This window comes from Nothoprocta perdicaria, unplaced genomic scaffold, assembly GCF_003342845.1.
Source record: "Nothoprocta perdicaria isolate Ctin4 unplaced genomic scaffold, notPer1 scaffold_7, whole genome shotgun sequence".
Lineage (NCBI taxonomy): Eukaryota > Metazoa > Chordata > Aves > Tinamiformes > Tinamidae > Nothoprocta > Nothoprocta perdicaria.
The window spans coordinates 1984370-2010752 of record NW_020455976.1 but is presented as its reverse complement, the minus strand read 5'-3'; the positions used below and the strand labels follow the sequence as shown (position 1 = coordinate 2010752).

Below are 26383 nucleotides of genomic sequence, written 5' to 3'. Positions count from 1 at the left end.
GACGTCGTGCGTGGCGGCGGCGTGTGCGTGACGCAGTTGCCCATGGTAACCCCGGAGCCGCGCAGAGGATGGTGAGTGGGGCCGGCGGGGCCGCCAGGCTCCCCGGTCGCTGATCCCTGATCCCTCTTTCCTGATCTCTGATCCCTGATCCCTGGCACGTCCCGGCCCCGGGCCGGCCCCGCYGCGGGCGCGGCGGGAGGTCGGGCTGACTGCGGCCGGGGGCTCCCAGCCCGGGCCTGGGCCTGGGGGGTTCCAAGGGAGCGGGGCCTGGGCCCCGGAGCCCCCGATCTGAGGCTGTGGGGCTGGAGTCTCCATCAGGAGGCCCAGCGAGATGAGGCAGTGGGGTCTGGGACTTCCAAGACCCTCGTGGGGCTGTGTGAGATGAGGATGCTGGGACAGGGAGAGCCTGGCTGGAGTCCCGGTGGGAGCAGGAGGCCATGGGGCTCCCCAGGGGAGTGGGTGAGGAGATCAGGGCCTGGGAGGCTCGGGGGTGCTGCAGGGAACCTTGCTAGGCTGCGACTGGGCTGCATGGGGTCTAGCTGAGCAAGATGAGGAAAGCTCAAGTGGAGGTTTGGGAGTAGCATGCTCAAATGGGGGACAAGTCCCCGAGAAACAGCTCCGCAGTGGATGCTCAGTCAAGGCAGTGAGAACCTGTGTGAAACGTTGGCTGTTCAGGGCTGTTAGGACTGAGAGCCAGAGGGCTGAGGGGCTGGAAGAGGCCTGGGAGCTGGAGGACATGGACAGCTCCGGCTGCTGAGGGGCTTGGGGAACCCCGTCAGCGTTGGCTGCCTGGCATGTTGTTGGGATTTTGGGTCACCCAGGGGGTTCTGTGTGGGGTTTAGATACTGGTGAGAGAAAGAGAGACCCCATAGGTAAGGAGTGTTGAAGAGGAGAGAGGAATCCAGGGAACATCTGGAATGAAGGGGGTCTTTGCTGTGGCGGATCTAGTCATGGGGAACCAAGGTTAGGGTGAATTTTTATCATGGCATGGAGTGGTGGAAACTTGAGTGTAGGTRTTGGARTAGCTGGGATTGGGGCAAGCAAGATGCTGGCAGAGTCTGGCCGGGATTGGCAGGAAGAGATGGAACTGTCAGGTCAGGGAGCATCAGCAGAAGGGTGAGGAGCAGAGCGCTGTGGTAGCAGGCCATGCTGCAGGCTGAGGATGCAGCGTGTGCGATCAGCACAAGCAGAACGAAAGAACTGAGCCCAAGACGGGGCTTGTATCTTCTCCAGGAGCCCTCTGGACATGGGCTTGATCAGTGCTAGTGGGCAGCTTGGGAGGAGGCATAAATGAGAGCAGCAGAAGCAGCTCCTCATCCTCACTGGATCGRTGCTGCCTCCCCACCTGCTTCAGCCTGCTGGGCCACAGCGAGAGGCTGAGGCAAGGTCTGCAGGCTCTGCTTTATTTTAAATTGGGTGGTGATGGAGCATGTCACACTAGACATTGGAGCCATCACCGGATGGACATCTGCTGTAAAAATGGGGCAGCTGCCTCCTGCAGTGCCGCGCTTTGTGGGACACATTTGGCCTGCAGCTGCTGCTGCCCAAATCAGCTCTTCTGCCTTGTGATGTCCCAGTGAGCTGGTGTGGGCTGGGATCTGACTGCTGCTGTCTGAGTGCGCTTAGCTCGGAGTGGACTGGGTGTTTTCCAGTGCCTCTGTTATATGATATAATTTTTCATGCCTCAGACTATTTTTCATTACTGGGAGTCGTTTTTTTTTTCCACATTGTAGCCTCTCAGACAGGGTGGAAGCACTTCGGGGTGCCAGATGGACTGGCCATGCTGGCCAGAAACCTGGAGAGCTCTGTGTTGCCTCTGAGGATGCTCAGTTTTCACTAAAACCAAAAACGTCCTTAGCAGTAGAAGTTCTGAGACACCAGCGACTATACAAAGCAGCTATGGCAGCCTCGGGCTCTGGCTCAGCAATCAGAAATGATCGAGGCAGCCTGATTTAACAATTTACTGTGTGTCCTCTGAGCTGGGTTAGGTGACCACAATTGTATTTCTGGCATGTGGTGATCATACCAATAAGCAGTTAAACCCCCTTTCGTGCCTGCTTGCTCTGACTCTGGCTAAAGGAGGGTTAATGCTGAGTTTAAACTATTGTAGAGCTCGTCCAAGTGAGCAGGCATGGAAGGGAAGTGCCTTGTTCTGCAGCCCAGAGCAGCCTTCCTCGCAGCTGGGACACGGGGCTGCTGGAGGGTCAGAGGTGGAGCGCGGAGGGAAAGATGAGCCATGAAAATGCAGAGCACGAGGGCACTTAGTGCTGAAGTGTGGAGCTCTGTTCAGCAGCACGTGTGGTGGCCTCACAGCAAGAACCAAGGGAGACTTGAATTGCATGAAAGGAAACAGAGCTTTCAAAAGTTCTGGAAATGCTGTGTGAAGCAGAGCCTGTGGCTTACTTGTCGCTATAATGACAATCTTAGCCCGAAAGTTATTAATAGATATCGGAGCCAAAGCAGCTTCTGTGTTTTTCTAAAACTGTGGGTTGGAGATGACATCATTGTGTCAGCAGGGGGGTTGTCAAAGCCTGACCCCCTTTTACAGATGAGGAAACTGAGTCATGGAGTGTCTCGATTAGGCAGATCTTGTGGGGTGAGTGAAATACCAGCATATCTAAATGTGTGGCCAGGCATCTTTCTTCTGGTCTTGAGCTCATTTTTTTTTCTAGAGAAAATGGCATGTATCTTCTCTTGTACCTGATACCCCAAATTTGTTCCCTTTGTCTTTCTTTTTTTTTTTTTTTAATTGAAAATGGCACAATTTAAAAGCACTTTCAAAACCCTAATAAAGCTTTGCTGCTTTAGTTTCCCAGGACGGTTGCATATCATGAGGCTCTCTTGTTTGTTTGCTTTTGGTGGTTGCTGCAAGGATGGTATGAGAAACTGCACGCAGCTAAGGCCGTGTACCAACAACTGGGCAAGACTTCGAAGCTCCAAAACCACCAGAGGGGAGACAAAGGCTGTCGACACTGTCTGGTGTTGGGTATTAGCTCTTCCCTGTGCAGGACACAGCACCTCCTTGAAATCTGCTAAAACCAGAGGAGTTTGATGTTTTAATTATGGTGGACGATTTGTGCTGGTATTGGTTAGGTTTCCAGAGCAGCGCTGTGCAACCTCTGTGGCAGAAAACTGTGTCAGTAGGTTTGAGCTGGAAAAACTCTATAGGTGACTTGCCTCCATTATATGTTAGATTTCAATGGAGAAAAGAAAGTCTGCATTGAATGACACCATATGGTGGAGACATGCGGCAAGCAAATGATTTTGTTGGGAGTTTTGCCAGAGTAAGAAGTATTGAATAAACTGTACTCAATAGATTAATTTACTTTGGTTGTATTTTGAGAAAGGCTGGGTGATTTTATGACCATTAGTGACATTTGCAGTTCTGCAGCCGAAGATAAAGGTAATCAAACGTCATTCTTCAGGGCAGCAGCTAATCAGTGCAGTTGTCAGGAGGGAGTCCCCTCCTCCATCTCCTGGTGCCTGGAATTGTATGTGGGACTGAGAACATAGCCCCAAATGTTATCTCCCACCGAGGGCTGCATATTAGGCTTAAATAAACCACCTTCCKCACTTCAGCTACTCCTGCATGACTGTGAAACCATCACCTACCTCCTCTTCTGTGTGCTGATGTAACTCGGTATTTAAAAATGAGCTACCACCTTGCTTAACTAAAGAAATTACTGAGCCAGAATGTGCTGCTAGGTGCTCTGCAAACAGGAGATGTGCGGTGGAAATGCGGGCTGCTTGAGGTGAGCAATAGCTGAGTGATGTGGGCAAGGAGAGACCGAGGCGGCTTGAACGTGGCATGTTGGCTGCCTAACCCATCGAGGCCTGCAGGAGAGGAGGAGGAGGAATGAGCCGGAGCATCCCGGGATGGTTTTACAGATACCGTGAGGTTTCTCCCAGGGAAAGGCCCAAAGGGGCTAGTTTGAGGCTGGAGTCAGGGGCAGCAATGGAGCTGGCATCACAAGCCACTCGCAACCAGAGCCATCCTCTCCGTGCGGACAAGCCTGGCTGGGCTGAGGCTGGAGGGTGAAGACGGGAGTCGTGCAGGGGTGGAGGGATGGGGAGAGCTGAGAGGCTGAGCTTTGTGGCTATGCTGCATCTCACAAATATGTGAATTGATTTGATTCTACCTAAATAGCCACATCAACTAGATAAGCAATGGCTGGYCACTGAGGGTGGTTTTATTCTAAATTCATTATCTGAGCTTTGTGGCTAATGAAGTTAAAGAGAAGACATTTACTTCTTTCCTAATAGGAATCTGCCATGCTCTTCAGTGGCTTGTAGGCCCAGCTTTATCCGTGACCTGCATATCCAGCCCTTGGCGCAAGGGGAAATTGTTCTTTCCATTATGGCCTTATATTGCCAATCTGATACAATATTTAAACAGATTATCTCAATGCTCTGTTTGTCCCAAACCAATTTTTGCTTTGGCCTGTAAAGTGAATCTTCCTTTCAGCGGCTTCTGTGGTACAGGATGTAGTTACATGCATCAACTAGTTCAAAAGACCCATAGACAGCATGGATTTAAAGCTGAATAAACCCACAAAACCCTTAGCTAGTACTATAAATGTCACTGTATTTTTATGTATGCGTATTTTTTTTTGAGAGAATAAGATTACTGCATGCAGCTATAACTGAAAGCCATTTGATAATTCAGTGGGTATTTTGAACCTAGCAATGATATACTTTTATAAAACCACACATCCCTGTTTTCTGAAGGATGTTAATAAGACGGTTGGCTTTTCCTTCATGCTCAATGTGTTTGAGTGCTTCTCCCATTTAGTTGCATCTCTGACTTTAATGCCCACTCCAATTTCTTAGTAATTGTCAGGAAACTCTTTTCCTTTTTTGTACGTCCCCGCTCGCTCTCTGGAAAAGGCCGTTTTCTCATTGCTGACCCCATCAGTCTCTTGCCTCATGGTGCTCATAAAGAAACCCCTCTCTGCCAAGGACAAAGAGGTTTTAAAATAAGCCAGTATGATCCGAAACATACAGTTTGCATCATTCAGAGGCGACCAAGAAGCRCTTGCTGCCAGACTGTCCCCAGTCTCAGGCTGCTCTGTGTCCCTGCCCTGCTCCGGTGGCTGTACGCGTTGCCATGCTGTGCTGCTCGTTATCTGAGCAGTGTCTGCAGATGCTGCAGCCTGCATGGTTTTGTGCAYGTGACACGCTGCCCAAGTGGGCTCCCGTGATGTGTTTTGGTGACTCCTCAACCAGGCAACATCTGCACCATCCTGCTCTTCACGCTGGGCACCCATGGGCACTGCCAGGCAGGCTTCCAACCTGAGAATCTGCTCTCTTCCACCTCAGTCTGCTCCCTGTGTCCATGGGCTGGATGCTGCAAAGGCCTCCYCTTCTGTGGATTTTGAGCTTTCTCTTTGCACTGAATCTTCCCATTTTTGTGGCTTCTCTACTGGGCATCTCCCATCAGCATCAAGAGGTCGCTTCCTGACTCTCATGAGCCCAAGCTAGTTTCTGTTGAGTTTGCAAGCGGAGAAGTGCTAGCCCATCCACGTATGTGCCGTGAAGGCTGCTTGTCCCACACAGTGGCATGCAGCAAAACTCAGCTGAGTTACTCTTTTTCCAGTCTGCTCTCAGGAAATATGGTCTATCTTCCTGACTAGTCTGCTCCTAAGAACATTACCAAAGAAATTCATGTTTTAGAAACCATAAAAATATCTCTATGCATAGCTTTCCTTATTCTTAAATATCCACTAACTAGAGGGAGAATGCTGGGTATAAGTTTTAGATTGAAATGTCTACAGAATAGCAACAATTACAGTAGCCCAAACAGTTTGATTCTTGATTTAAGCTGTGCATAGGCCATATAACCTATGCCGGCAGCTACTGAAATAAAGTCCCCTTCTCTCTGTTGGCCTGCTTGTCTTCCACCTTTTAAATCAGCTTACTTTATACCTTAGAGAGTACTTTTATTTCTAAATATATCCTCCCTTCTATTGGCTTCCCCAGATAATCCGGTGATCAGCCGTGCAGCGGTGTCACTTGAGTAGAATATGGAGCGATGCTGATCGCTTTCTCGTGGGCTGTCATGCTAGCCCAGAAATAGCATCCATCTACAATGGGAAAAGCTCTATTAACATTTACAACTATTCCTCTTCCCTGCCCTGGAGAACCGCTCGCTGGTAGATAAGCAAAACTTTGCAATACATTTCCATGCGCTCCGTATTTTGGAGTTGGATCTGAAATATAAAGGGCTCCTAATCCTGATCTGCTCTGGGATATGCTGCTCTGCTCTTAGCTAGTGGTGCTGTGAATAGGATTAGCATTTCGACAACTTCTTTTTTTAACTGTGAGCAATAAACTGAAATAATAGGGCCTGATTTGGAGCTCTCTGAAGTCAGCAGTGGTTTTGGGAAAGAYGGTTGTTGCTGTTGGGTGAGGCCCATAAGAATACAAGAAGGGAGAATTTTGCAGCCTTTCTCTGGAAAAGAGGGAGAGTATGTGAATTCTAGAGAGTTCCTGTTCCTGTGGGGTCTATTCTCACCAAATTTATATCCATGCATTTACAGGCTAACTAAACAACCATAAATTTGGCTGCAGGTGAAAAGAAAATGTTTGTTAATCGTGTAACAAGTTAAAAACTTGTTTTGTTTTTTTAATGATGTCAAGGGCAGTTAGGACATGCATATAAATAGGCAAACATGAGCTGTATTTCTGTCCATGTGCCTTTCCCCTGCCCTCAGGCCTGTGGATGTGTGACCCGTCTCTGAGGCTGGGTATGAGCTGAGCACCGGGGCCGGGGAAATGAGGTGCTGGGTGCTGAGGGGCTGCAGCATTTGGGTGCTGAGGGGCTGCAGTGTTTGGCTGCACCAAACACGGTGCTTCAAATCCATTAAGTGTGGGCCTGTCAGCGAGGGCAGCTGCAAACATCTGTCCCTCGGGGCTCAGCAGGAGATGTTAGAGGCCTGTGCTCTTYACCATGGGGATTTACTGTGCCTGCACCGTGTGGGCAGGACATCCGCGGCCGTGCAGAGCCCATTCCTGATTAGCATCTCTCGAGCTCCGCCTGATTTTCCAGGTTATGTTTATAGCATAACTAATAYAAAGGCAAAAGCCCAAGCAGCAGGGTAAAATTTCAATTCTGTTGTTCTTTGCATGAGCTGTGACTGAACCTCATCTTTCAATGGCTTTCTAAAGCACAGTCACAATTGCAATCATACCTTTCTACAAACATCCTTCCGTCCCTTTTTTAAATAAATTCCTCTTCTCCCCCCAYCTCTGTCACACACGTCACGCACACGTTTTGAGCCGTGCCTGGCAATTAAATGAATAACCGATAAGTGATTTCCAAAGCAGAAGTGCTCGGAGGGCTCGATCACATGTAACTTGCACTTGAATCTCTGTTGTTTTTCCTATTGAAAGCTCTGGTGTCACGATGCACGATGTGGTTTCCAAAATCTCCACCCCRCTGCTGTGCAGAGCTCCAGCGCAAGCAGTCAGAAGCAGCAATTTCTCCAGGCGCTGGTGGGAGGGCCGTGCTGCAAACTGAGGGCCTCTTGCAGCTRTGACAGTTGTCCTGCATCCTGCAGCTCTCCATCTTCGGGACAAGGTTCTGATTGCCATGATCTGGAGGAGATCGGGAACAACCTTCCCGGCTAAATTGTCCTTGGCTCCCAGTAGGAATATTTAGAGTGTGTAGTTGCTTTTAGCGACAAAGCATTTCATGACATTAACTAATTCACCCTTGCAGGGTTAATTGTCTCCATTTTGCAAAAGGGAGAAAGCAAAGCCTGAGAGCTGAGCCGCCGGGGCCCAGGTTTGTGCTGTTGTTTGAACTCTGTTGCTGGCTCTAAGTCTTAGTGGGATGAAAAGAAACTCTTTGATTGCCTTGCAGGACTCATAGTGTTGGGAATCATCCCTTAAGAGACTGAACTGAGATCCTGAGGGCTCCAAAATGCTGAAGACCCTTAGATTTGCCCAGGCTGTTGCTAGTTCTAAGATTGTGTGCGCTTCTGGGCTCCCTAGTATGAGGGACATGGAGCTTCTAKAGAGGGTCCAGTGCAGCGCAACGCAGATGACTAAGGGACTGGAGCAGCTGTCTTATGAGGAAAGACTAAGTGAGCTGGGCCTGTTTAGCCTGGAGAAGAGAAGGTTGAGAGGGGATCTGATCAATATGTATAAATAACCTGAGGGGAGAATGTAAAGAAGATGGGACCAAACTCTTTTTAGTGGTGGCCCGTGGCAGGACAAAGGGTAATGGATATAAATTAAAACACAGGAATTTCCATCTCTTTTTGAGGAAGAACTTCTTTACTGTGAGGGTGATAGAGCCCTGGCACAGGTTGCCCAGGGAGGTTGTGGAGTCTCCTTCTCTGAAGATCTTCCAAACCTTCCTGAATGCCGCCCTGTGCCATGTTCTCCAGATGTCCCTGCTGGAGCAGGGGGGTTGGACTAGATGATCYCTAGAGGTCCCTTCCAACCTCAACCATTCTGTGATTCCCTGTGTTGGGTCTCCAGCGTGGTATGTGCCATACAGATATCCCCAAGGTAGGAGGAGAAGGATGCAGAGCAGTGCTGCAACGTGCCCAAGGACACCCAGGCTGTCACAGACTGCTCCCGTGTCCTCAGCTTGCCAGGCTGGGCAGCAAGACTGAGATTGCAGTGAGGTGCTTTATACTTCTTGGTGATATGCCAGCATCCAGAACGTTTTCCAGGCATTTTGGAGAGGTGCAGGTCTCCACGTGGTGGCCTTGGCAAAGATTTGGGTGTGTGGCTGTAACGTGCACGCTTGTAAATGAGCTGACCTGCATATTCTGTTTCCTAGTCCTGAGTGATACTGTCAGCTCAGAGAGCTGAGCCTGGCTAATGACTAAAATCCACTGTGCTTTTCTTAGCGAGGACGTGTGCTGATCTGAGATAGTTAATGCTGCATCCTGAGAAGCTGAGCTGCACGTGCCCCATGGGTCTGGCGTGTTTGAGACAGATAAATGGGGTTTGAGATGATCAGGGAGTTCCCGTGAAAAGGACTGATGTCAGGTACACAGTAACCTGCAGCTAACTAGGAGGGAGATTAAATTAATGGGGTTTTCCCACTGATAAAGATAATGATGAGCTTGTGAGGATGGGGGTTGCAGCTTCTACGCAGTTGCTATCCTTAGGTGCCGGCTTCCTGGCCAGGGAATGCTGAACAACTGTGTCATGAGTGACACAGSCAGGACATGCCCCAGCAAGCGGCACTTGTGCTTTCTGAGACCTGGYTGATACTGCCTGGGATGAAGGGAAATTAGGGGGAGCAAGTAGCAGAGGAAATGGGAAGAGGGACTCCAGGAAATGGATTAATGGGTCTTGGGGAGCAACCATCATGGAACCCCTGCTGAGGGATGATGGCATCGTGTGCTAGAAAAGGGGAAGTAACAGCTCTGATTTCTCTGGCTGATTTAGGGTTTACTGTCAATCCTGCGTAAACTGAAAAGCACCCCAGACCAGGAGGTGAGAATTCTCCTCTTGGGACTGGATAATGCTGGCAAGACCACGCTCCTGAAGCAGTTGGCATCTGAGGACATCAGTCACATCACACCAACACAGGTGAGAAAGCCCTGCTCAGGGCAGTTCTCGTCATCCCTCTTGCCTTAGAAATTTATATGAAGCACTAATGATTTAGCACAGGGTTTCAGTGAAGTGGGGAGAGCTGGAGCCTGGTGCTCCATGACATCTTGGTGTTGTCTGTGCAGAGGAAGCTCTCCGAAGGAGCAGGAGGGCATCAGGCCAGAGCTGGGGGGTAGTGGGCATGTGGCTGCGYGCCCCCCAGTTCTGCAGGAGGTTCTGAGTCAGGCTGGTGTTCCACAGATGAGACTTTGCTCCTGTTTGGCACGTACAGGGAATGCTGCAACATGTCCCCTCGTGTCTTTCTCCCAGCCAGCTTGGAGGGGCTGGGGAGAAGGCTGTGTCCCGTCTCCGCGGCAGCCTGCCCACGTTCGCCAGAGGAGGTTGCTAGAGAGCTGTGGGAGATGCTGCCCCCGCGCTGGCGCCGCCTCGCAGAGCTGCCGGGCCCCTGGCCCTTGGCTGCTGTGGCAGCACATGTCCAGCCCGCCCCACATGCTGCTTTTCTACTTGAACACCCTTTYGCTTGGTGCTCTGGCTGATGAAATGGACCCTTCAGATGTGCAGCTGCTGCTCTTTTAAGCCCAGCACCAATTGTGTAGTGTCAAATCAAGCCGAGACCTCTGGCTTCTTGTTAGCTGGGACCCTCTACTCGGCTTCCATAAACTCAAGCCTGTTTCTCACAGCACCCTTTTTTTCCCCTCCTTATCTGCAGCTCTCCCACCTCTTCCTGCAGCAACCCTGCTGATCCCTCCCAAATCACTGATTGCATTGTGTGGCTGTGGCCATGACAGTATCAACCCTTGACCCAACAGCATGGGCACAAAAACGACAGGTTGGTGGCTGTGTTCCCTTTGCCAGCACCTCTCCCACAGCCCATCCATCTTTCTGACTGCTCAGCCCATCTTGCTGCACGCTGCAGGCATGAGATATATAAGGTGTTAATATCTGCCCGTGAATGAGATCCAGCCATTCGGGTTTATGCTCTATGTGGCTTTGTTTTTGCTTTTTCTAGGGCTTTAACATCAAAAGTGTACAGTCTCAAGGCTTCAAGCTGAACGTATGGGACATAGGTGGACAGAGGAAGATCAGGCCATATTGGAGGAACTATTTTGAAAACACTGATATTCTTGTGAGTATTGGCTGGGGTTGAATGCTGTGTTCATGCAATGGCTTTCCAAGGTCTCAGCCAGAAGTTCAAGAACAAGTAATGTAATGTCCCAGCCCTCAGCAACACCATTGCCATTGTAACAGGAGTTATTCTGAGTGAAGCTGCAAGATTGGTTGGGTGCAGTAAGAAAAATAGAGTGGTGTTTGGAGAAATTCAGTTGTTTGTTTTTACTTTTACAGGATGGTGGTGGTTACTGCCAGTTCTTTCCCTCTCTTCTCAGTCCCTTTCAAATGGAAGAACGTGAATAACGTGTAGTTTGGCCATCTATAGCTCCTTTCACTGGACACTCTGAGGGCCTGTCATGGGCATTAATGACTTAAACCTCATGTATAGAGAGGCAGGTCAGTATGGAGAAACAGATGCACGGAAGAGTTAAATGTCATGCTTGAGGTCAGAAAACTTCTGACTAAGGGACAGAGAGACCCCTTGTCACTTCCCTTGGTCTTTTAATCACAGAACTCTCCTTTAATGTGTTTTAACATCTTAGCTGCAATTACCTTACAATTAGCTACAGTTATAGTTACGGTGCAGGACCTTAACTTTTCCATGCCAGAGCACGGTAGTCCTGGGACCTTCTGAGTGCTGCCCAGGCTAGTTTCCAAGAGCACCTCTACCATGCAGCATGTGTGCCAGGATGGAGGCAGACAGGGGGGGCTCCAAGAGTCTCTCGCAGACAATACTGCCAGCAGAAGCAGAGAAAAAGCTGTTCCAAGCAAGGTTTGCAGGGCCTCACTATGGGAAAGCAGGAAGCTCTCACTCAGAGATGCCCTCCTCCACAGACATGGATCTGCTCGTGTGTTGGGAATTTCTGTTCATTTCCACAGAAGGATCAGAGCAGCTTGAAATAAGACTCTTTGCTCTAAGGCTTATGTCAAGGTCTTGAAGAGCCAGATTGTACCTGGAGGCTTAGAAAACATTGTCCAAATTGAAGCTGTTATTTAAAAGGGGCTAAGAAGTCCTCAGCTGTCTTCTGTGTGAATCCCACTGTTTTGGAATCTGGTCCTTGAGGAAAACCACAATTGCAAAAACCTGATTTTGCAAAGAATAATGATAAGATCTTCCTAGGAGGAGAAGGGAGAGAGGATTTTTCTTTGTCCTGGCCTTGTCCTGGCAGAGCAGACTTCCCTGCTCCTCTGTGGCAGTCAGCAAGGGGAGTGTGGCATGGCCATGAGGAGCTTGTGCCCATTGAGTCTGAGCCCTCTGTGGCAGGGAGGCACTAGAGAAGAAGATCCAAGCCAACACTGCGAAGCAGCAGCACAGGGATCTTTGCTACATCAGATGCTGAGACTGCAGAGACTGCATCATGAAACTGTAGCTGCTGACAAAGCCAATGAGCTACAGCAATCTGAAGGTCTCCCTTAGCAGGCTTGAAACCACCCTATTCCCAGTGGAGGTGGAGAAATAAAGATGAATTTAAAAACTGAAGGAGATTAAGACAGTTGTGTTCCCTGCCTTCACCCTGCCCCAGCTGGAGTGATGTGCAGAGAAAACCTTTCTTCTCATATGAATAAGAAAACAGATGGAAGAGGAATCAGTTTGGGGGAAGCAGTGGTCTGAATTCAGGAAGGGAGCAACTGGTGCACACGTGGGCTTGAGCTCCCTGGCCCGCATTCCCTGCTGGCCACATGACAGCCAGCCTCAGACTGGGAGCAGTTTGTGTGTTAGCGCAGTGCTTTGCCATGGCTGATATGTTCGTGCACAACAATATAGGGACAGCAGCTCAAATAATGGGATCAAGAATGTGCTGGTGACTCCCTTTCTTTCTGTGCCAGTCCTCCCCCTGTTTTGGACAGTAATTTATGCGTCTCACAAGCCTGGTGCAGGTCATGCCTCTGTAAACTGGTTCAGTTATTATTCCTCATATTTCCTCGTCCAGCCCCCTCTCTTAGCTCCAGGCTTTGTTTTGGCCTCTTGCTCCAATGAGGCAGCCAGCTCGGGGGGAACTGCTTTTGCAAGCTCTCTTCCTCCAACACCGTGTGCTCAATGGCTGTTAAACCAGGGAACAGCCAAACCCTGTTGCCAGAAGCGGCTTTTGAGCGGATCTGGCAATAGAGGGAAGATGGAGATAAGATACGCCCCGGTTCCCAGGACCCCTGCTCTGTCTGCTCCTAAGCTGTATTGCACAGAGAGGAGAGAAGACCGTGTAAAGGGTTTTAAAAAGCAGGAAGTGATTGCAAATTCAAATCCATGCAGGTGCCTTGTGCCTTTGAATGAGAGGCATGCCTTGCATCATACACCTGTGATATTTGGAAGCTCAACCCAGGCAAATAAGGTGTGGGTATTTGGCTGATTGCATATTCAGACAGGCACCTGCAGCTATTTGGCACAGTGCTTTCTGGTTTGGAAGCAGCCACTCCATACATGCTTTACCTTCTCTGTGCTTTTGTGGCTTTTGCCCTGAGCACTGTTGTCTCCAAACCGAATCTTGTGAGGTAGTTCCCTGGCGAGGAGCGGAGTGGTGCAGGAGAAGGCMGTGCTGCCTGTGACTCGGAGCCGCACCGGAATACGGAAGGTAGCGCTTGGCTCTCACGCTGACGTGATGCCTGGGACGCCCGGCAAGAGGACAGTAGCTGGTCCAGGTTAACCCCGAAGCGCAGCTGCCAGCCCTGTGGCTTATTCCTTTCTTTTGGTCTGCACTTCCTACCCCAGTGGGGTAGGGCGGAGGGGATGGGTGCAGCTGATGTGAGAGGTGCCCGTGTCTGAGGTGGCGTGGCAGGGAGAGGCTATGTCGTGCAGCGCCCGTGGGCCTTGCCTCTCAYGGGCCACCAAACACATGCTCCCCTAACGCGTCCCCAGGCAGCTGTGCCGAGCCCTGCTGCTCATCCCCCTGCTCAGCCTCCATCGGTGAGCGCCTCGAGGGGACCACAGACCCCAGGGGATCAGCAAAGAGGCCCGCAAGGTTGCTGGGGCACCTCCTTTTCAGGACAACCATACAGGTCCTCGTGCTCCGTGTTCGGTCCCATTTTAAACAGCTCTAGTCCTGCTCATTAAGAGAGTGCCTACAGTTCAATAGATATTGCTGCTAGAGATCTTCCCTCCCCCTACTCCTTGGTCAAAATTATCTTGGAAGTGTGGAATCTTTTGCAGAGGCTGCCTGCAAGGCTGCCATTTATCTTGATGGCGGGCTGCTGTGCTCATCTATTCCCTGAAAACCAGGCTGACACTTGCTCCCTGTAAGCCACCGGAGAGCATGCAGATGACGTGCTAGCAGCTTCAATCACTGCTGATGGGGAATGGCAGGGACTGGAAGCAAAAGGCTCTGAGTTTGTCACCAGTCCTGTCCCCCTGGCCACTGCCCCAGCATCCTTCTGCTTTAAAAACCCTCTCGTACCCCAGCAATGAAAACAGAGCCCCGGGTGACTTGTGCCTTAGTGTTGTGCTGGGGTTCCCATATCTTTACATGGAGGCTGATGCCCGTGTGCTCTGAGCTGCAGTAGCACTGCTGGGGAAAGGTGGGGCAGCTGGAATTACTAATCACACATCTAGGAGGATCTTTCAGGAGCCTTTCAGCCTGTGCAGACCTAAAACTGCCTCTGCTGGAAAGGCTCCTTTGCATTTGCCCCAAATGGGGGTTCATTACAGTTCATTAGCACATACTGTGCTGCCTAGKGGGGTGGCAGCTTCCTCCCGAAGGGGGCTGCAGGCTGGGGTCCTCTCTTCTGTGCACCAAGGAAGGGGTGGCTCTTTGGGACTCTCTCCTGGGCCGTGGGATGTGGTACCCAGTCCCAGGGGCTGCTCTGCATCCTTAGCCAGCTTTGAGCCAGCTGCTCCCTGTCCCCTCCCAGGTCCTTGTGGAAAAGCTGGCAGCCAAAGACAGCAATTTTACAGGTTGGATCCAGCCCCCTTCCCACACTGCTCAGTCCRGGAGGCAGTGCTAAGATCTCTCGGTGGAGATGAACTCAGTGTTTCCAGTATATTCCCGCCTCCCCGGCCCCTGAGTGCCATCGTGGTTCTTGGTGGCTTCCCAGGAGGGGATGTGTCCTGCTAGAGGGCAGCATGGCCTGGGCACAGAGTGCAGCATGTGGAGACCGCGGCTGCTGGGACAAACGGCCGCGTTTGGCCCCGCGGCTCTGGCCGTGCAGAGGTGGGCTGCAGCCTGGAAACTGGTCAGCTGTGAAGACAGGCTTTGTGCTCGCCAAGTGACAGATGCTGTGGAGGTGGTGAGAGCTTTCCTGGTACTGCCACCAGCTACTTTCTGACCGTGGCCATCCGCTCTCCCTGCCTGTAAAAGTACTAGCTCCTCTCTCTTCGAATATCATGAAGTTTTGTCAACATTTGCTATAAATAATACCCGAGTCTTTGTCCCCAAAGCCTTGTTATTAGGCTCTGCCCATGTAAGCACATGATACTGGGGAAGAAAGTCTCCTGGGGAGGGTAACTTCTCCCCTTGTTTCCTTTTCAGATCTATGTCATTGACAGCGCAGATAGGAAGAGGTTTGAAGAAACGGGTCAGGTAAGTTACTTATGGCCACCTTCCTTTGAAGTAACAGGGGGCCTCTGAGTGCCCCCTGCACACCAAAGTTAGGAAGCTGCTTTTATTGTTTATGAGGGAAATTTGCATTTCAAGAGAGACTTGCTTTTCAACATCAATGCAGATTATTTTGGTAGATGTGAAGCAAGGAAAATAGGTAGCCTAATTTCGCTTAAATAGCACGGTTTTCATTAAAATTATACAGGAATAGCAGATGGGGCCTAAGACAGAAAGCAAGAACTTTTGTAAGTCCTTTAAACCTTGCCAAACCAAGACTCTGAGGAATCCTGTTTTCTTATTTACAAAGTTGGAATGGAAATCATATTGACTTGATTGTCTTTTGGATGTAATTGAGAAAACAAAATAAAACAAAACAAAAAAAACCTTAGTAACTAGGACTGGCCAGGAAAAATAAGCTTTCCATTTTGCGAAGTCTTGATGTTTTATAACATTTTGTATTTTAGGATAGAACAAAAATAGGACTTTTGACTTTTCTGTTGTAAAATTCAGAAAGTGACAGTGTCCCAAAATAACCAACAGCRGGATTTATCCCCCAGAAATGGGAGACTTGAGTTAAAGGTTAAAGGCCTCTAAGCAGCCTCTTTTGAAGGAGGCACTTGCTCTTTTGTCTCAAGTCCTGTGGAAACAGCCTAACAGCAGGACTGTGGGTTGTTCTTGGGATGTGGGGCCAGAATCTCTCTCCTGTCGGATCTGTTTCACTTCGTATCAGTAATTAAATATACATTGGAGAGGAAGCAGAAGCTGCAGAGCTCGCCTCAATCAGGCGGAGTCAGCCTGGACCCCTCACGTTTCCGCAAACAGTTTTGGTTTCAGTAAATCAGCCATGTCAGATGAAAGACCTATTTTGCTGAAACATTCCCAGCCAACTCTGTTTATAACTCCATTCTCTCATTCTGGTTTCCAAACCAAACATTGCTTTTGGGGGGAAGGGAGTCAGATTTCCGCTGCAGTTCAGCATCTCCCCGACTGCATTCATAGAATACAAGTTTTTTAGTCAGTGCTAGAAAGATGTTAGGACAGTACAGAGAGTGCAAAATCCTAAACAAGGAGCCCACAAAAATCTCATTTACTCATCAGTCCACAATGCCAGCAGTCCCTACAGGTTCAAATTCTGCTGGGTTTGCCATATGGCCACATAGGGAAGTGACTTAAGGGGCCGTGTGCTTGTTTCTCATGACACCATTGCACAATCCTGGATATGAAGCATTACAGCCATCGTTGATCTACTGCAGAGTCAGATTTGAGCTATTAAGACTGAGTCACCCACTTTTGAATGAACTAACCCATTTCTTAAGATGCCACCCAATGTGTGCTGTGCACACAGAGCCAAAATCACCCAGTAAAACTGATTTAGCTTGTCTTTGGCTAGCCAATGCCCTCAGCTGCATCAGTGCTTTCTTGTGGAAGGGATTCCATTTCTGGTGGGGGGAAAAAAAAACCTTCTCCTGCTCAAATTGCTGTTTATAAAACTCAGAACAAAACTCTGAAACTCTCTATTAGCAAAGATACCAAGTGTGGTTGTCAGCGACAGCTCGGGTACAAATGCCAGTCAGGCGATAACTTAAGACAGGTTCCTCACGCTGCCAATTTACATCGTTTTTGCTGTTTCATCAATTTTGGTCTCCAGGGAGCAGGGACTGGTAAAACACAGAGTTGTAGCCTGTAAGGCAACTGCTAATTTCAGACTAAGATGAAGATTTTTGTAACCTGTAATTGGAAGAAATCACATTTGAACCTTGGGCACAGATGATTGTATACTTTTTTGCTCTCTTATAATAAGATCTAGGTTTCACTGGAAACAGTCTTCCAGTATTTGCCCTAAATATATTTCTAATTAGAGACAACCACTGGCGGTTGAAGGTTTTCTTCCTTTCCATCTCTCCCTTTTCTTCCCCCCATCTCCCTTGTAAACGATATAGGAGCTGGCTGAGCTTTTGGATGAAGAGAAGCTCAGTGGAGTCCCCGTGCTCATATTTGCTAACAAGCAGGATTTGCTGACGGCCGCCCCTGCTTCGGAGATTGCCGAGGGCCTGAACCTCCACACGATCCGTGACAGAGTCTGGCAGATCCAGTCCTGCTCGGCACTTTCGGGAGAGGGGGTCCAGGTGAGCTCTGGAGACGAGTGCCCAGCTGCGAGGTAGCAGGGGGGGCTGATCCACACAGTGGGGTGACCCACAGGTTTGGCACTTGCCCATCCTCRCTGCTGCGAAGGGGACGGGGGGCGGCAGGCCTTCAGGATCGCTGCTTCTCCGGGAAAGGGGAGAGCTGCCACTGATTCACCTCCCCACCCCGAATCCCCTGGTCAGGCCAGATGAAGACATTGATTTGTTTTAAAGAGACTGCTGTCAGGTTAATCATTTTCACAAAACAAATYGCCTTTTACTATTAACCCCTTTGACTGCTACAAGTGTGCACTTTAGAAATCTGATTTACCTCCACTGCTAATGTCATTTGGCATTTTGCTCGGCTCAGGCGCCAGAGAGAAACCGATCAATTTCTGTGACCCAGAGAAACACCAGATCCACACGGGTGGCACGAGACCAYGTCCGAGGGCCACATTTGGGGCTGCAGGTCCCCGCCGAGGGGCTGAGCTGTGTGCCTGCCCTCAGCAGAAATCGCTGTCTGTGCTCCTGTGCTGTAGCCGGCTCCTGCAGCACAGTAGCTCTTTGTAATGTAAATGGGCCCTAGGTTTGTTTATTTCACGTTTAGGCTTTCCTGCATTAATGAAATATTTGCAGCGCTTGCGGTCCCAGCAGTCAGAGCTCCCTTTGCTGATATTTAAAGAAAGAGGATCGTGAAGGCATTTACCCCGCTGCAGGTTCTCCCAAACCTTGTTTGCAGATGCCACAGGGCTGCTCAGCGCCRTCACATCTCGGGCGGTGTGTGAGGAATTGCAGGAGCAGCTCATGATACTGAGTGGGCAGTAAAATGGCAGATGAAATTTAATGTTGACAAGTGCAAAATAGTGCACATGAGGAACAACCCTAACTATGCACGTACGGCGAGGGACTCAAAATTAGCTGCCATTATTCAGAGAGCAGATCATTGGGAACAGAAGTTCTTAGTGCTCAGCAGAGATCAAAAAAGCCAATCAGTGTTGGAGAATTATTAGAAAGGGAATGAGCAGCATCCCAGAAAGCACTTATGTCACAAGACAAAGACGTGGTGGATTCCACAGGGACCCACGCCTTGAACATGGCACTTGTTTTTTGTCCCTGCTTTCGTCTATAAAGATTCCAGTAGAGGTAGAATCACGGTCTCCGACARTAACTTAGGTTGAAGGGTGCTCTGGAGATCTCTAATCTAGCATCTTGCTTAAGGCAGGGATAGCCAGAAATCTGTAGGGTCTTGTCCAGTCAAGTTATAACCATCTTCAAGGACAGAGATTTCCCAGCCTCTTTAGGTAACCTCTTCCAGTGCTTAACCACCCTTATGCTGAAAAATGTTGTCCTTATCTACTCAGAAATAGGAGAAATTTCTGGATYCTCTGTCAAGAATGATCATCTGTACCGAGTGGCATCTGTGCACAGGGAGGATAAATAGAATAAGACTTGCAGTTTGGAAGGAGAGAACAGAGAGTGGGAGCATCTTCAGGGTTTATAAAGTAATGTACAAAAAAGGCAAATAGACGATGTGCTATTTTTCACATTGCTAGAGGAAGAGGATTCCTTGTGAAATAATCAGGCAACGATTTTAAAAGATATAAAAAGCTGTGTTGTTTGCCAACTGCATAGTCAAACTGCGGCTTTCTTTGGCATGTGATGTTGTGGAGACCAAAGGTATCAATGGTTCAGAGAAGGATTAGGGAAATTTCTGAAGAAGACATCCTCAGGCAACCACTATCCTGCAAGATGTGGAGGCAGCTTTTGAGCAGGGCATAACCAAGCCGTGGACTGGGAGGAAGAGCAGAGGAAGGGAGGCCCTTTCTCATACAGCCCCTTGCACGTAGTCTTTTGGCATCTAGAAAAGGGATGCTGGCCTGGAGAGACTGAACCAGTAGAGCAGTTTTTATGTTTTAAAATTATTAACCTAACATTCAGACCTATGCRTAGCAGATGGTGTCCCTCAAAGGGCCTTTATTTAAGACACAAATTCAGCTGTGTTGCAACCAACTTCGTGAGAGGCTTCCACTCTGTATTCTCTATTTTGAAGTGGTGCTGTTAGAAGGAAATACATTCCACAACTGTAGTGTATATTCAAGTGCAAAATCCTCCCAGAGAAATGTGGCTGAGACCAAGAAGGCAACATTGCAGGTCGCATGGATGCAGGCAGGCTCGGGTCACCTTCTACCCTCCTGCCCACCCTCCCCTACCTTACGCAAGCCCAGATTAGCTCTTCAGCTGTGAAAGGACAATAAAAGAACAGATGAAATTGAGGGAGCTGCGTTGGATGTGGAAGAATTAAATGATTGAAAATAGCACGTTTTGTTGATGAGCTTTGGAAAAATGCCTCCTTCTGAAGCTCACCTAGAGGCTCTGTAGAATGGCCTAGCCCAATTCCTTGCTCTTGCTCCTTCTTTGTGCCTGCTCCTTGATGAACAGTGTCTGTATACATTTAAGAGTAAAATATATAGCCTGATACCTTCTACCGGGAAAATGAAATTCCTGCACTTATCTCAGAAAATAGAAGGTAAGAGCTAAACTGTTCAAGTTTGTGCAGCCCTATGTGTTTTATTCATCATGCTAATCTAGAGGAATTAATTTAGATGCAGGCCAGATTATACTCCGCTTTGTTGTCTCCAGTCCCATTGCCCTAAATATTGCAGCTYATTCCGTAACTGATGATTGCAGACAGGTCAGGGAAGCATCAAACTCTGCAGCTTGTAGAAAAAGCTGAGAGTTTCTCTCCTCTTGTAACTCCAGCACGGTCAGTTCAGATGGCACAGGATCATCCATGGCACAGACCAGCACAGGAAGAAGTGGTGTCTTCATCCCTAAGGATCTGGGGCGAGGTCAACGTGCTTGATTTAGGGATATCAAAGAAGCACTTGTTCCAGGTGTGAGATTAAGATGGTTTTGAGGAACATGGTACCCTGTCTGTACACCAAGGGGCTCCAAAGGGAGCTTGCTCTGTAGTTAARTCTCAGGTCACTGATTTAAGGACTTTTTTTGAGAAATGACACTGAGTGACAGAAAAATAACTGAAGATGTGGAAGCATCAGGTATTCAGAATGAAAGCCAAGGAGCGAGCAAGCTCACCGTCGCTGCTGATGGAATATATTAGCTGGAGTAAAAGTGTAGATATCCCTGATGGATTTTGCAAGGAAAAGGGGTGACATATCTAGAACTGAGCAGATGCAGGAACAGAGTTTGTAGGAGAAGATTTTTGTGATAGCTCCAAGGAAGAGCAATGTGCAAAGATAAATAATGCCAATAAATGAAGGAGAAAKAGTTTGAAGGTCATTTAATTAGTTTAGCTGCTAGCACCATGGTGTATAGAATTGGGTAGTTAAGACTGGGGATTTCAAGGTTAATGAGATTAGATTATGGATAATAGAATGATATAAATTTAGAGAATTTAACTATTATTTGAAATGGGTTATTTAATAAAACTGTTAATTAAGGAGGGAATCCATATTATCATCTCCTCTTTTAAAATTAACTGTTGGGGCTCTGGTGAAGGGTCCCAGCAAGGTCCTGGGCAGGCTCAGAAGAGAGGTGGTGACTGGGATAGCCGGAACCCCACTGCATCCTCAGGCAGCTGGCTGGATCCCACGAGCTCCGCCTGGAAACCCGGTCACCTCCTGGCTGGACCCGGGGCCGGCTCTGGTTCTGTTAACCAGCCTTCACGGTGCTGTTGAGAGGAGCAATGCCCCCAAGCTTGGAGGCTGTTCGAAGCCAGCTCTTGGCCTGGCTCTGGTGTTATCCGTGAGAGCCGGTTTGCAAAGCAGGAAACTCCTTTTCTGCCCGGCACAGCCGTGCGGACTCTGCCTCTGGAGCGGGAATGCTGCTCCAGCTCTGTGGCGAACCTCGCGTGCAGGGGAGGCGATTGCCAACTGCGACAGCAAGAGAAGCACAGGGGAGCTGGTGCCTCACAGCAACTCTTGGTYGCCACATAGGCAACCTCTTGGCATTGCATTTTGTGCCAGCTGCAGTGCTTGGGCAGGCAGAAGCTGCACAGGCCGGCCCTGGGTGGGGTGAAAGCAGGCAGGACTGCTCTGCTTTCTGCCTGCCCTCTCRCTGGGGGTGATCTGCAGGGGCCAGGGCACGCATTAAACACGACTGGGCGCTCTGGACCTGTCGCCGTGCTCTGTGCTCTGCAGCTCGCTGCTCGTTTGAAGCGAGAGGCCCAGCTGGAGCTCAGCCCGCCGCCAGGAATCGCCCTGCCGAGCGACGATTGTGCCCGGAGTCTCCCAAGCGTAACCGGCCCCTGGAGACCACTAAAAGCCAGGGGGAATGAGAGTAGCCACTAAACTTCCCTAATTTATGCCAGGCTAGTCAGGCCCAAAGGACTCTTTGAAGGGCTGAGCCGCTTTCCTCTGCTTTGCTGTTTCAGCCCAGCTGAGAATGGAGCCTGAGCCCTCACTGTGCTGATGCTGCAATCCCAAATCTCCATCAGGGCAGGAGCAGAGCAGCCCCCCAAGAATCTTGTGTGCTCTGTCCCCAGGGCTTGGCTTCCTCCTAAAGGTGGTTGAACCAGGGCAGGCTGGATGGGGATCTTCCACTTTTTAACAAGGTTTTGTGGCTACCTGTAAATGTGATTTAAAACCGGTTTTGCTGACTGCAGCTCTCCTGAGGCAGGCAGAGCTAGCGCTTGCTGAGAAAACTAACTGTGTTCCCAAAGTGGAGGGCGAAATCTTGTGGGTTTTAAGCAGGTAAGAAAGGGGGGTGCAATGCAGCATCAGGGATACAAGCTCTCAGAGGACGGGAGAAAAATTTGCACCTAGGGAAAAAAGAAAAAGCAGTGGATGCTTCAGCAGGAGCCTGAAAAAGCCTGCGTGTCTGACGACTGGATGTGCAAATAAATGAAGGATAATGAAGGCAAAGTCCTAGGTTTGCAGAGGAGAAAGAAAGTGACAGTTAAAATAACATGCGCCAAAAATGCTGGAGTTGGGGAATTTTGCACTTGCCTGACCCAATTTGTTGTGTTAGACGGAGGATTACATGAAAGGATTAAGCTTTGCTGTCCTTAAGGTCGCGCCGGGGGTCACAAGTTTGTGGCCTTGCCTGATCCCTGGCTTGCAGGGGGCAGAAAGCGGGAGGCTTTTTGTGGGGCGGAAGGGACTGATTTGAAGCCGGGCTGCTTTGCTCCCGTAGAGCTGATAAGGCAGGGAGCGAGTGGAGCTCCTAATTCCAGAGGGACTTGGGGCTTCCCGCGCAGAGCATTGGAGCAGCCCTGCTCTGCAAGGGGCACTGCCCTGCCTTGGGGCGCTCTCCCTTTGCCCCCTTAAGTTCACTAGCTGCTCCCCAAGGAGCTGGGGACGCCACCTCGGGAGGATCTGGAATTTTTCCCTAAGTTTTCCCCATGGTGACTTGAGGCTGGAATACTAATATTGCATCCGCCTCCATGTGTGGAATACCTGCCACTGTGTCTGTGTCTCAGCAAAGCAGCACAAGGGCATCCATCAAATCCCGACGTTCCTGTAGGGATTGGGCTTTCTGCGCCGAGCCATCCTTTAAACATGCAGACCTAGGGGCAGAGTGTGTAGGGATAAAGGATGACACTGGCTGCTCCTTGAGGACGAGCTCCTTCAAGCTTCATTTCTCCTCTTCCCCCTGGGCCTCCCCTGTAGCAGCTTGTTCTGCTTGGAGCAGCTTCCCTGGATTTTTCTGTCTTGCCAGCCCTCTGTCCCGTTTCCATAGGTGGCAAAACTTGGGGCGTCTCTTTGAGTTTCCCTCATTCCCTTGCATTCCTCATTCCTCCTGCCAAGCGCTCTCCCCCTGGAAGCTGGGGATGCGGCTGTAAGTGAGGAAGCTGTCGCGCACACCCCGCTCCGATGCATCCAGCACACAGCTGGGCACGTTCCTTTTCTCTTCATCATCATCACGGAGCTGGATATTTACAATTAAATACGATTTTCCTGGCAATTACCTCATGCCACTAAAATCCCTTCCTGCTTTAAAACTTCGGTGACCTACTTATGTATTTCGAGCCTGTTTGGGCTCACCTTTCCTTCTGCGTTTCGCAGTGTCATTCTTTCGCCCTCGCTACGTGCTGCATGCAGCCAGGCTCCAAGCCGTGCTCCATCCCATCCCATCCCATCCCATCCCATCCCATCCCGTGCTTTATGGCCCTCCTTCCCCTCCCTGAGCTCCCTCATGGCAGCAGGCAGAGCTTTAATCACCTCAAATTCAGGTTGTGGTCAGATTAGGGAGAAGATAGGATGCTTGTTTGTTGTTTCGCAGGGATGTATTGTTTCTGGGATTACTGTGCTGAATAGCAGAGGGCGTCAGCTGATATTTATTACTTTAAGCTGTCTCAGCTGTTCTGGTTCAGCAAATAAACCTACATTCAAAATGAATGAGGAGCGCTGCTTGCCTTGTATGCCACGATGTGTGCAAATGGGCTTATTGCTGCCGAGGCAGGGGAAGCTGGGATCCTGGTGGGAGCTTTTTCCCTTATTTATTGATTTCCCCTCTCTGCGAGCCCGTCTCTAAAGCAGGTGATCCCGCCAAAACCTCGGCTCCTCTCCCGGCCCTGTGTCCTGCACGCTGGGAATTGCCCGCTCCCTCCCTTTCCAAAGGGATAAGCTCCAAACCACGCTCTGGATGGCTTAAGGCATTACATGTTTTACACCTAGGTTATCAGTGTTATTGAAAGGGGAAGCCACAGAGCTACCAAGCCTTCAAATGAATCTACCTCTCATCTTTTCCCATTTGCTCTGAGGATTTCAGACAATTTGTTTTACACTGATCTCTGCCGTGGAGATAAATAAATGAAACTGGAGACAGGAGCCCTCCCCAAGGTTAGATTTAGAAGTGTTATTAGTAGAGGGCCTCCTGTGTGCCCTGATACAAGCTGGGCTCACGTATTCTTTATTTAACACGGCAGCAAAGGGCCGATTCCAGAAGCCGATTCCTTCGGATAAGAGGTGTCACCCTGTCCGCTTGGACGGGGTCCCACGGCCTCCCTGTCCCCCCAGCAGAGCTGCCCCGTGCCAGGGCGCCCCGGAGCGAGCCTGGCCCCAGGTCGCTGCTCTGCTCCAGGGCTGCACTGTCATGCAGTAATAATAATAATAATAATAGAGAGATCATTAAGTGTGACGCGGTGGAATCACCCTGCAGAGCCGCAGGGCGACTTCTGGCCAGCTCCAAAGCAGGAAGGTGGGTGGCTGCCCTCTCCTTGCCAAAACCTCTCCTGGCCTTCCCTCTGCCCCGAGCATCCCTGTCCGTGCAGACGGGCGGGATTTGGAGCAGGGGATTTGACAGGACAGGAGCGCGAGCAGCCCGTGTATCCTGCAGCCCATTTGTGTGTCGCTCAAGAGAGAAGTGACGGGAGCAGCCGAAGAGCTGCCTTGCCCTCCCGTAGGAGCATATCCCATCCTGGATGCCAGCAGGGAACCCACGGCTCGCTCCTCCGCAGTGGAAGGGTTACTGTGCTGCCTGCAGGGACGCAGATGCTGCTCCCTGTTTGTACAGAAATACCCCAGAGAGCCTCTTAAAACTCGAGCACCTCTGCCCTTGTGAAACAGGCCCGTTGGCGGGCCCGTTTCCTGGGATGGCCCCAGGCGCAGGAACCACAGTCCGGGTTGAGCGATCGCGGTGGGTTTGGGGGTCAGAGCTGCTCTGACCAGGCTCACACCGGCCCTTGCAGCAGGACAGAGACTTGGAGCCCCCTTCCCAACCGGGCGCTCACCCCTCGCCAAGGGTCCCCGCATCCCCGGGCTCGAAGACAGGGGCCTTGCCCGAGATTTCCCACACGATCCGTAGCCAAAGCTGGAACTGGGCACAAGTCAACAGCTCCTTCCTCAAAGGACCCCAGTCCTGCAACAGGCCAGAACAACGACGCTTTTTATGGCTGCAAGAAGGGTTTAATGACCTCTCCGCGATAACATCCGCTGAGCAACAAAACACCTGTTTTTTACCCAAAGTTTTGGGGCTCAAATGGCCGCTGTGGGGCAGGTGGGGAGGCAGGGCATGGAGCCTGCACAACGGCGCTCGCGTGGGGCCGGGGAATTGCTCCTTGCTTTGCTGGACTAACCTTCCCTTTTTCTGTCTGAAGGACGGCATGAACTGGGTGTGCAAAAATGTCAATGCAAAGAAGAAATAAAGCGCTCTGAGCTGCATGGAAATGGAGGAGCGGTGGGAGCAGAATTCTAGCCTGAAAACACTAATTTGCTGCTTTCTGACCAAATGTTTTTCCATCTGTGCACAGCTACAGCTGTTAAAAGAAAAAAAAAAAGAGAGAAAAAGAAAGGGAACAACATCAGTTAAAACCTACTGCTGGATTTGGAACTTGACCTGCTCTTTAGTACCATTTTTTATCCCAATAAAGGAATTATATATTTCCTCCCTACGCATAAATAGTATTAAACATCTGAGCAGCAGGGCAGGTTGTAAGCAGGAGCAGGAGCAGGGGGAGCGGGAGCCCCTGCCCTCGCTTAGACCCGCGTTAGAGCTTGCCCTGGCCCTGTGGGCTTGCGGTCGCTGAGGCCGCTCTCAGTCCCAGATTCCCCCCAGTGACGGATAAAACGCCAGTTGGTTCCCAATTGTGAGTAGTTTCTTTTTAAAAAAAAAAAAAGGCTGCTAAGAAGCCATTTGTGTAAGGAGGGTAGGAGGCTTCCACACATTCCTGTAGCCATAAAAGAGGAGTTTGATCCTAACGAGACGCTGTTGCATTGCGACGCCGCTGTAGGAGGAAGAGGAGGGTTGTGTGTGTGTAACTGAAGCTCTTTACAACGGGAGCAGTGCAGGATGAGCAGGATGAGCTGCCCAGGGCTCTTCCCGCAGCTGAAGGAGAATTGAGCCCAGCGTTTCACCTTGAGCCGGCAAAAACGTGGATCCTCTGTTCAGTAAAGCTCCATGTGTGAGATCAGCCTCGCTGCCGAACACTCCCCGTTGATTTTCCCTTGGTGTTAAGGCAGCTCTGCAGCAAAACGCAATTAAGCTCATGATTACTTTCCACAATGAGATGCCAGGTCCCAGGTTTCCTTTTCCAAAAGTGCTGAATCACCCCCCATCCGCAGGGCCTGGGGGCGCGGGGCGGCCCTG

At 50.0% G+C, this 26383-nt stretch overlaps 1 protein-coding gene across 1 annotated transcript; it reads left to right on the top strand.

The window, feature by feature from the left end:
* The first annotated feature begins 15 nt into the window (after nt 1-15).
* Nucleotides 16-26309, top strand: ARL3 (ADP ribosylation factor like GTPase 3). Its single transcript, XM_026050699.1, has 6 exons — nt 16-71; nt 9412-9555; nt 10586-10702; nt 15144-15194; nt 17153-17338; nt 25395-26309. Exons 1-6 carry the CDS (start codon nt 69-71, stop codon nt 25440-25442), a joined length of 549 nt encoding a protein of 182 aa, XP_025906484.1. The 5' UTR covers nt 16-68; the 3' UTR covers nt 25443-26309.
* Nucleotides 26310-26383: the final 74 nt, after the last annotated feature.